The sequence below is a fragment of the Impatiens glandulifera genome, unplaced genomic scaffold, assembly GCF_907164915.1.
Source record: "Impatiens glandulifera unplaced genomic scaffold, dImpGla2.1, whole genome shotgun sequence".
In the NCBI taxonomy this organism is placed as follows: domain Eukaryota; kingdom Viridiplantae; phylum Streptophyta; class Magnoliopsida; order Ericales; family Balsaminaceae; genus Impatiens; species Impatiens glandulifera.
The window spans coordinates 2,097-14,015 of record NW_025919742.1 but is presented as its reverse complement, the minus strand read 5'-3'; the positions used below and the strand labels follow the sequence as shown (position 1 = coordinate 14,015).

General features: G+C 42.8%; 1 protein-coding gene across 1 annotated transcript; it reads left to right on the top strand.

Annotated features, from left to right (window-relative positions):
• The first annotated feature begins 7,668 nt into the window (after window positions 1-7,668).
• On the top strand, window positions 7,669-8,214 carry LOC124918418. The gene has a single exon (XM_047458578.1). The coding sequence runs from the start codon at window positions 7,669-7,671 to the stop codon at window positions 8,212-8,214; it is 546 nt and encodes a 181-aa protein (XP_047314534.1).
• Window positions 8,215-11,919: the final 3,705 nt, after the last annotated feature.

Sequence of the window (11,919 nt, the reverse complement as noted above, 5' to 3'; positions counted from 1 at the left end):
TCTCAAAACACGTGATAAACTATGGAACGGGACATAGACCGGGGGGGATAAAACAGTGTTACAGCATTCTTGCGACTCTGCTGGGGATCTTTTTTATTTTAAAATGAATAAAATAGACAAAGTTCTAGCTATTTATAAATTGATATTTATAACATTCCACTCTCACAATAGTCCACCTCATGGGGTCCATCACTCCAACAGGTACTTAGGTTTTATCCTATACTTAAGTTTTACCCTAATATTTGCCTCGGATGGTACATCACCCAGACTTACGTGAAGGAGTGCTAGGTCGGAATTCTGTACTCCTATAATTACGTGAAGACCGATCATACCGGTCTATGATCGAGCGATGTTGCGTGAGGAAAAACTAGGAACCCAGAGTGGATCCCTTCTGTCGGCTTTGATACATCCTCCGAGATGCGATCTTAGCAATGGTGGGGAGAGATTCCCACCCAAACCTCGACAGAAAACCTTTGTTTGGACGTGCCCAAACAGCAAGGCCTCGACAAGTCAACTCAGTACGTGCTTATTTATTATACATGCATAAATTTATAATAAATATACTAAAACTTCTCTAAGCATGTTTACTTTTATCAAAATCACTCGACATGTTTGTCAAAGTTGATTGTGTTCGCAGAATGGCCTTGTTAGACAACGAGGACCTCTCCATGTGGACTCATCACTTTAACAAGACACTGTGGTACTATGACTCCTTTGGTATCAACACCGATCTCAACTATACTAATCACCACCTCCACCATGGCTTCATGATGGATATGCAACGCAGATGGGATCCGGTGCACCGCGCCTTTATACTAGGGGATCGCCAGATTTGACCAACAATAGAGGAATTCAAGGCCATCATGATGATCAGAAGCAAGAACATCCTAAGACTCAAACCCTCGGCCGAATCCATGTCTCTTAGACAACTACTCCAAGATGAGATGGGCTACACGAAAACTATGGCAAACAAAATCCTCGCCATAACTCACTTGGACTTTCCTCGTTGGGTCAGGGTGGCGACCCAAAACGGAGAGATCCCTCCATTAAGCTTCGACGCTTCTCTACTCACCATGTCCATTATGGTAGCTCACTTCCTCCTCGCTCCCTCGAGCAATCGCCCTCCATCCGCAAGGATCCTAGAGGTGGAAATAAGGATCCCACTGGGATCATTCTGGCAGAGACACTGATGGGTCTCAACGAATCATACTATTCCTACTCTCTCAATCAAAGAGGAGCTCCTATCATCCTCTATATCTGGCTCCTAGAGAAGATGGAGCGTATTCCTCCTCCACTTCCTGGCAACGTGATGGGTACTGCCCTCCAAAATCGACGCTTCAGGCACATCAAACCAGAGCTCCCTGTCCACGATGATGATCCCATTCGAGTGCTTCTTCCATGGTATGGTATTAAGAAGATGGTCCATCTGATGAGCGACCAACCCATCATCATACTCATGGGCCTCGAGTGTATTACTGCATACTACACTAGTGAACTGTTTAAACAGTTCGGGCGCGACTGCATGCCCCCTTGCCTTGACTGCGTGGTAGCCATAGATAGGACAATCCATCACAATGACTTTTCCGACTATCTGGATCTTAGAATGATTGCGTCAAAATGGGAATCCCTAAGGATCGCAAGGACTACATCGACCAGATCATGGACAAATTCCACCTCCACTCGCTGTAGTCGAACTCGCTCCCCCTGAAGAAGAGCCCCAAGTTTCACCCTTTTTGCACAAGACGACAAAAAACTTAGAAGCCTAGTAAAGTCAACTAGGCAAACCCTAAAGAACTCCGAAATTTTGAAATGTAACATTGAAAGTTATTTCTTTTGAAAGTAAATATGTATAAAACTTTACGGGATGTTTATCTATATGTCATCTTGTTTGCATACGCATTTGTTTTTGTTGTTATATTTGCAATACCTTCTCTCTCTCCTACTGTTACAGTCAACCACGATGTCCTTGTTGACGGATGCCGAGTTGCTCCCTTGGGCGAAGCACTTTCGTGAAAATCGGCGATACTTCGAAGACTACAGTCTCAATCCTATCTTGAAGTTTCTGAAGTAAGAAGTCAACCCCAACTTCATGATCGAAATGCAACAAAGGTGGAATCCTGATCAAAGAACCTACGTACTCGGTAGCAAGATCATGTGCCCCACCATAAAAGAATTTTGGGCTATTCTTATGATAGATAACAAGAATGTCATACATTTAAAGCCATGCCTAGACTCGATGTCTATCGGAAGACTTCTACAAAAAGAGTATGACTACTCTGAAGAATTCTCTGATGCCATCATCTCATGCATGAGCATCAACTTTCTGGCTTGGACTGAACTAGAGATCAAGGACGGAGAAGTCCCGATAAAAGTAGGATCATCCATAATCACGGTGTCTATTCTACTTTCTCACTACTTCATCAGGCCAGCGTACGACGATCCTTCCTCAAGGATCATCGAGGTGGCACATTAGTTGCGGAAAGGCAACAAAGATCCTTCTGGCATTATATACTGGAAGAAACACTCATGGGTCTGAATAGCTCATATCGATCTCCCACCATGAGTAAGAGGGGCTTTCCCTTCATCCTATACATATGGTTGCTTGACAAGCTCAAGCGTCTACCGCCATTCCTATCTGGAAATACTCTATCTCCCTTTGTTCAATACCAAATGATGAGGGAAGCTCTCCATGAAATCCCAATACTGGATGATAATAAAACATGGGACATCCTTCCCTGGTACCCTATCAAAAAGATGACCTTCATGATGAACGATAAGGCGCTTGTCCTCCTCCTGGGTTTAGAATGGATCACCTACTACTATACCCATGAACTATTCAAACAGTTTGGATACAACCATGTCGAACCTGCTATTGCAACATATAGACCTATAACCTGAAGACTCCACGCAGAGTACCTCGGTCAGTGGCACGATGCCTTCCAGCTCAATGTCATGACAAGACGAAGAAAATACCAGGTTCTTATCACCAACCAGTATAAGAGAGCTCACCAAGATGAAGCAGAGGAGAATGCTCATATCGAACCAGACTATGGCCGAAAGAACTCCAAAAAGCGTTAAGGACACAGTATCCCCAACTGAGTTTGCTGAGATGAAAGTTACTCATCAGCAAGTCACTGAACAATTGGCAATATTAACGAGCTTGATGACTAAGCCTGCCATCCCAGCCCCGGAGCAGCCATCCTCGTCACGACAGTCGCCACTAGCTACGCCTATTGCCACTCCGATCAGGATCAATCCTCAGAATCGTCGCGTGGAGAAGCCTCTCTCTATGAAGAGCCTAATGAAGATGATAACAGGTCAGCAAGGACTCAGCTAGAAGTTACTGACAACCCTAATGCCCAAAAAAGGGCAAACCCTTCGATCATCCCTCCTATGGAATACGAGATCCAAATGGCTCAATTAAATGCTAACTAGGCCAAGTTCCATGACAACTCAATCAATTGACCAAAGACAGTTTGGATGAACACCATGATTGGAAAAATGCCATGAAAACTGTCGAACGAGCAATGATCCCTTTCGGGATAATGCTACATTCTCTATCAAAGTATGTAGGCAAGACTGACCCTGCTACTTTCTTCCAGATATACACCATGGCCATGACACCTTTATATCTGGGAGAACCAACAGTCCTCCATCTATTTCCCCAATATTTAGATATTGCAGCCCTGCGTTGATATCACCAAAAGAAGATAGTTTATCTTCAGACTATCGACGAACTCGCGGCTGCCTTCATAAAACATTTCAGCATGCATCTCAGCTTAGAACGGCCAGAGAAGAAGCTCAAGAATGTCAATCAAGGAGAAAACGAGAAATTCGCGGTCTTTATCGAACGGTGGAAAGGAGTTGCTGAAGAGATTGATTCCCTACCTAGAGAACAAAGACAAATCGACATGATTCTGGATAATGTTAATGGTCGATATTCTGTTGGATTCGCCGTAAAGACTTTCCAAAACATGAAAAAGCTCCTCAAAATAGGAAGTAACCTCGACGAAGCCTTTGGTAAGGAAAGGAAAGAGGGTAAAACCGTAAAGGCCTATGCTGTCCTCCACGACCTCAGAGGAAGGACAAAACCGAAGTTCACCAGGTCACAACTGCTTGGCAGGCCCCTACTACTCTTAAGCCCCGTCCAAGCAAACCGGTATTGGCCAAAACAAATGTCCCGACGATGCCTAAGCCGCCAATTCCGAGGGTCCCAAGACCTCCCAGAACTTTTGATGATCTAGGCATGACCTTGAGTCAAGCTTTTACCCTCCTTCATCAGAAGAACCTCATCAAGCCTTTAACTCCTCGAGAAGGGGTAGAGTCCCTTGGTAGGTTTGAAGGGGCATGGTGCGCATATCATTAAATGAAGGGGCACTCTACTGATAATTATAGAGCCCTTAAACATCAATGTCAAGACCTGATTGATCAGAAAATCATTCCTAAACCCAAAATCGCGAGCAATCCGTTGCCTGATCATCAGGTTAACCTGATTTTTGCCAACGAACCGGTTAACCCTCTGGAGGTTAATATTATCAACCCATGGCCCAAAAAGGAGGACCGAGGAGCTCCACATCCGCTCGGCTAATATCAGTTCAAGAAGACTAATGCCAACATTTCCATCTGGGAAATCCTTATGTATTCTATCGAACACAGGCAAGCTGTTCTGAATGAGCTAATCTAGGCTAATATACCAGCCAATACGACTTCAGAAGAGTTGGTTGGTATCATCTCATCAACTCCTCAGATTAACATGATAGGGTTCGAGGACAAAGACCTACATGCTCCCGATGAACCCCATGTTAAGGCTCTTTATATTTCTATAAATATGGTTGATAAAGTCATTCCTATGACTCTAATTGACAATGGTTTAACATTGAACATATGTCCCTGGAAGACTCTCCAAGAGTTCGACATTTCTGCTGATAAAGTCCTCCCCTCAGACCTGTGCGTCCGTGGCTTTGACAATTCTCGTCGAGAGATTATGGGCAGCTACCTAACAACGATCTACGTAGCTGATGTACCTTTTGAGGTAGAATTCTGCATAATCAACATGCGACCATCGTACAACCTAATCTTGGGACGACTCTGGTTGCATCAGGCTAAGGCTCTTGCCTCCACCCTGCATCAGAAAATTCGTTTCATGGCTAACGACAAACTCGTCACCATAGAAGGTGAGAAATACGTCACAACCATCATCGGTTCAACCCATTCCACTAACCCAGAAATTGAGTTAAGTGGATTCGACATCTGTCCTATATTTAGGCAAGGTCAAGACTCATCTTCCACTCCTGACTTCACTCCATATAGCGCAATCTCCATGCATCTCATGCAGAATATGGGATATTTCCCAGGAATGGGTCTAGGGATGAATGCTACCAGCATCACTTCCTTCCCCTGGTCTTATTACTACTCAGACAACTTCGGCATCGGTTATACTCCGACAGAGGGCGAGGAATCTAGGAAAGGTAAAATCTCTAAACAATTTATACTTATTCCTCCAATCCTAAATGGACAGTTTGTGCGAGAAGGAGAAACCACATTGTGTTTCGAGTTCCCTGAACCTTTCTTCAACCAAGTTTTACAAACTCGCTCTACAGGTTTCGAAATCTTTCTAGATTGTTCTTTTAATCCTAATTCATCTCTTAATATGATTAGGAAAATGATTGCTTGTTGGCATGAAACCCTGGAAAAGCTTGTCAGAGATCTTTCTCTGACGGACGTGGACGTGGTTGTTGATGAAGACTCTTGTAAGATAAACTACACAAACCTTCTGGCAGTTGATAAAGCTCCTATAATCAACCTGAGTGTTGATAGCAACATGACACCCCTTTTGGACTGTGAAATAGTGTCTGATGTTGAAATAAATAAAGAAGTTTGTAATGACAATCCTAATGAGATGTCATCTTCTTTTTGTAATAAAGCATCCAATAAAACTCCAGAGTACGTTTTCGAATATATGTCAGATAATGATGATGTTTCATTCAAGTCTGAATTTAATTTCGAAATGAAAAACTTCTTAGAACACGAGGACGAGATCGTTTTCGCAGCCGAGACGACAATCGAGGTAAACCTCAATACTCAAGACGATCCTCAAATTGTGTTGATTGGACAAAGCCTGAGTGATGACGAGCGTCATGAGATGATCGAATTACTAAAGACCAACAAAGACGTGTTCGCTTGATCTTACAAGGATATGCCTGGAGTGGATCCTGCAATCGTTCAACATCAAATTCCTCTTTATCTAGAGGCAAAACCCGTTAAACAAAGGTTAAGACGAATGAAAACCGAGGTTGTCGCCAAGGTTAAAGAAGAGGTCCAGAAACAGTTGGAAGCAAAATTCCTCGAAACTGTGCACTACCCCACATGGATAGCCAATGTGGTTCCCGTCTTGAAGAAGGACGGAAGGATGCACGTGTGTGTAGACTACCGCGATTTGAACAAGGCTAGTCCTAAGGATAACTTTCCTTTGCCCCACATCGACATTCTGGCCGATCATACTGCCGGCAATAAGCTCTTGTCTTTCATGGATGGATTCTTAGGATATAACAAAATTCTGATTGCGGAAGAAGACAAAGAAAATACTACCTTTATCACAGAGGTAGGCACGTTCTGTTTCAGGGTCATGCCTTTCGATCTTAAAAACGCTGGAGCTACCTATCAACGAGCAGTAACGATGATCTTACACGACATGATCCATAAAGAGGTAGAAGTCTACATAGACGACATGATCGTAAAGTCTAAGGATCGACAGGGTCATATTCCCAACTTAGACAAATTCTTGCAAAGAATTCGAAAGTATCGGCTTCGGCTGAACCCGAAGAAGTGTGCTTTCAGAGTCACTGCTGGTAAGATGCTAGGATTTCTCATCACCCAACATGGAATAGAAATCGATCCCTCTAAAATCGAGGCCATTACGGCTATGCCTGTACCTCGGAATGAGCGAGAAGTCCGAGGCTTCCTCGGGAAAAATCCAGTTCATCAGTCATTTCATCAGCAAACTAACTCTTACTTATGATCCTCTTTTTAAGCTACTGAAAAAGGATCAGAAATTCCAATGGGGTGACACTTGTCAACAAGCTTTTGACAAAATCAAAGACTATCTAAAGTCACCACCGGTCCTTATGCCTCCAAGGCCCGATATCCCTTTAATTCTCTATCTCACAGTGACAGACTCGGCTATGTGTAGCTTGTTTGCTCAAGAAAACGAGGATAAGCTCGAGACTGCCGTCTACTACCTAAGCAAGAGAATGATAGGGTACGAATTGAACTATTCAACACCCAAGAAAGTGTGTTGGGCACTCGCATGGGTCAAGTTGGTGTCCAGGCTTGACTCAATCCATTATCTATTTCAACGTACATTGTTGTCGCCTAGATTCGCTAAATGGATGATGATGATCTCCGAATACGACATCACGTATATGGCTCAAAAATCTGTTAAAGGAAGTGCTGTCGCGAACTTCTTAGCAGATCAACCTATCATAGTCGAGCCTTCTTTCGAACTCGACTTTCCTGATGACTCTATAATGTCTATAACTTCAGACACATGGAAGTTAATGTTTGATGGAGCCTCCTCCAAACATGGTTACAGAATTGGAATTCTCTTAATAGATCCCTAGGGAACCTACAATCCCATCTCTATTAAGTTAGAGTATTCTGTAACCAACAATGAGGCTGAGTACGAAGCATGTCTCTCAGGTCTCAACATACGAAAGAGGAGCAACTAAATTAGACGTAATCGGCGACTCTAATCTGGTTATATCCCAAGTTAACGGAACATGGCATGTACGAGGAGAAAATCTCAAACCTTATCACACTTTCCTACTCCGTTTTATTTACAAGTTCGATCATGTGTCTTTTGTACACGCCCCAAGAGGCCAAAATCGCTTTGCCGATGCTTTGGCCACGCTAGCAGCTATGACCCAAATTCCTGTTGGAATTAAGGTCAAACCTATGATGATCCGTCAGAAACGAAAATCCAATTTTGAAGTTGGAGTGGTAGCCTCCGTTCAAGTGTCCACCAAACCATGGTTCGATATCCTTCAAAACTACATTGTGTATGGAGAATATCTGTCCCACTTCCGAGCTAAGGAACGAAGAGCCCTGCACCAATATTCCACCAACTATGCTTGGATACTAACAAACTATACAGACGATCTTTTGATGGTCAAAACATGCATTGCGTCAATGGTCCCGAGGCACGAAGGATCATAGAAGAAGTACATGCAGGTGTGTGGTCCACACATGAATGGACTCGCCCTTACTAAGAAAATACTCCACCTCGGATACTATTGGCAAAACATTGAGCAAGAATGTGTCAACTATGTAAAAAGTTGTCACCAATGCCAAATCTATGCTAATCTAAAGCATACTCCAGCATCTCTACTATACTGCATGACATCACCATGGCCCTTTTCGACATGGGGCATTGATGTCATTGGAAAAATATATCCCCATGCTTCCAATGGACATGAATTCATACTCGTAGCCATCGACTATTTCTCTAAATGGGTTGAGACATCGTCTTATAAGATCCTCAAGTCTACTCAGGAAGCAAAATTCATCCGTGTTAACATCATAGCTAAATACGGAGTACCTCATGCTATTATCTCGGATAATGGAAGACACTTCCAAGGAAAGGTTTTATCCCTTCTTAAATAATTCAAGATCGAACATCACAAATCTTCACCCTATCGACCCCAAACCAATGGCGCGGTCGAAGCGGCAAACAAGAATGTGATTAGGATCATCAAGAAGATGACCAACAAATATAAGGATTGGCATGAAAAGCTGACATTCGCCTTATGGGGATATCGTACGACTGCTCGAGCATCGACAGACGAGACTCCCTATTCTCTAGTTTACGGCATGGACGCCGTACAACCCATCGAGATTGAAATCCCCACACTGAGAATCCTGTTGGAATCTCACGTTGTTGAAGAAGATTGGGTAAAAGCTCGATACGACCAGTTGACATTGATGGACGACCATAGGTTGAATGTGTTATGCAAAACCCAGGCTTACCAGAAACGAATGGCCGATACCTTTAATAGAAAGGTCAAACCCAGAAGCCTAAAAGAAGGTGACCTAGTGCTCAAAGTAACCCGTGAACTGTTAGACCTTAGGGGCAAGTTCCGACCACGATGGGAAGGTCCCTTCCTCATCAAGAAAATCCTCTTTGGAGGTGCGATTCGCCTTTCAACAGTTGAAGGCGAAGAATTTGTTTCTCCTAGCAATCTAGACGCCCTAAAACGATATTATGTCTAATATCGTTTCGCGCCACGGCTCTAATCTAGCCTTAGCAGGATTACAACGGCTCTAATCTAGCCTTAGTAGGATTACAAGGGCTCTAATCTATCCTTAGCAGGATTACAACGACTCTAATCTAGCCTTAGCAGGATTACAACGGCTCTGATATAGAATTAGCATGAGCACAACGACTCTCGATCCAGCCTTACCAGGATTAAGTCCTCTTGGACCAAACAACCTCCAATGGTGTATGTCTATGCCATAACTACCATCAGTTAGTCCCCAGCTAAAAGTGGACTAATTGACATCTAGTCTTGTATGACTATATCAACATTCTTAAGGATTAGTCCCTAGCCTCTAAAGGACTAATCGAAGCTCTAGCCTTGTTAGAAAATTCCCCAAAGCTAGTCCTCAACTTCGAGTGAACTAGTCGACCTCTAGTTTTGTACAACTATGTCATCATCAATAGGGGGAGAACTACGTGAGACCTGATTCTTCCAAAGAAAATAAAAGAATATATCAAGAACAAATGGAAGATACGTAGGCAAGCTTTATACAGGTCCGGTCTCAATGAGCTCAGTAAGCTCAAGAAGCTCAGTAAGCTCAAGATGCTCAAACTCAAAATAAATGAACTGTTTCTAGTTCTATCCCCACAGGGTCTGAGGACAGTGGGAACCCTGGTTCTTTCCACCAACTGGTGATAAGGATTTTAGGAAACAAGTAAGGGCGAAAGTCAAGGACATTTCCTTTAACCAAACTATGATTGATCTCTCGAATCAAAACCCCGAGTTTCCAGAAAACTTCTAATGATGGATATTCTTAAAAAGCTTGTTTTCGTGATATGCGATTATCTAGAAAACTAACACTCAAGGGAAGACTTTTGAAAAAAAAATGGAATAAAACCCCCAAAGCCAAGCCAAAGCCGCAATTTGAGAAAGGACGTCCCATTCCCCTTTGTATAAGATAATAGAGAGAACTAGACTCAAGGCTCCAAAAAATATATATTTACAAAAAAATCTCCTGTAGATTAGGGTAAAGTCATTGTTCATACTCACTCGGGCGACTGTCCCGATGACTATCGCAAGAGTAAAACGTGTTGATACCCACAGGGACCAAAAAAATAGAAAACTCTCCCGTGTAGGTTGAGGTGTTGAAATCACCGTTTATGCTCACTCGGGCGACTGTCCCGATGTCTATCCTAACAGCAAAACGAATCGATTCCACCAGATATACTACAGTAGTTAAAAACAAAAAGAAGAGAAAAATTCCCCAATCGGAAAGTTGAAACTTTCTCTGTGATGATACACGGAATAATCGAAATTTCAAAGAATTGCGGCCCACGGCAAAAGCAACAAAAAATATAACTGAACATGATTCTCATGGTTACCTTCCCCACAAGTTAATATCTTGGATAATCGTCTGCACGAGATCGAATTTATCATCTATATCTTAATATAGGAGAATATTGAGCTCGAGATCTTTTAGAAACGAGACAATCCCTTTCAACACAGGAATGCTCATGTCTTAGCCCCGACCACGTTTCGAATCCAAGTCACCCTATTACGTAGATAAGACCAGGGTTTCTTCTGCTTTCATGCCTTGTTCGAGACAGAATTAAGAATAGTTTGTTCCCCCAACAACTTTTATTAAAGCTCTCCACCTTATAGAGTGATAAAACAACTGGTTAATGTGTCAACTAGGTTATGAAGAACACTTTGTAAATTCAAAGGAAAAAAGCTCATGTTAAACCCAGCTGTGAAGGACCCTTCACAATGCCAAAGGAAAAACTCTATGGGAAGCTCCCTGAGTGTTAAATCCCCAAGGAATCAACGATTTTAATCCAGTTTAGAATGACACTTTGTTAGGTCCAAGAAAGATAAGTTGACGATTATGACAACTCCTCTCGTAAACAATCCCTAGAGGAAGCAAGAGGTTCAATCAAATGTGAAGGTCACTTCGTACAAGACTTATCTAAAGCCCTAGTTAATAGTCACATAAGATCATTGTTGTGATTCTTAAAGCCCTATTCCAATAGGCATCTATATAGGTTATTGTCATAACCTATCCCCAATAGATTGGCGTCCACATATGGGTTATTGTTATAACCCATCCCCAACAGGTTGGAGACCATCAGGGTTATGGTTTAACCCATTCCCCTCGGAGTGAATGTGATCGCGTATCCCCAGCAAGAGTAAGCCCTATCACTTGATAGGTATCTGTATCGGTCATTGCCATGACCACTCCCCACTAGAGTGATTGTTGTCACTCATCTTGTCTATAGGTTATTGTTATAACTTATATCCTCGACACTATTGTAATCATCCCCATAAAGTGATAGTTTCTATAGTCCCCACGATAACGTGATTGTTGTCACGTCACCTAGAAGGTCTTCCTTCATCCTCAACGGAGAATTCTCTTCATTCCCCATAAAGGTCCTAGTTGTGGATATCATCTCTTATAGTAAGTCCTATCGTATTACAGGCATCCTCGAGAGTCATTGTAATGACTACTCTCTAGTAGTGGATTCCATTTGTTGATTGACGCGGTATGATTGTTATCATTATCCCCGAGAGTGTACCTCTATCCCCGTGGGATTGTATTCCCAAGAGAGCATTCCTCATGAGAGTCATACCTCCCGATAGGTAGTCTTGCTGACAGGAGACTCCTCCC

Bases quoted from the DNA above. Each gene is read 5' to 3' on its own strand.
- LOC124918418 (XM_047458578.1), top strand. From the start codon at position 7,669: ATGAGGCTGAGTACGAAGCATGTCTCTCAGGTCTCAACATACGAAAGA.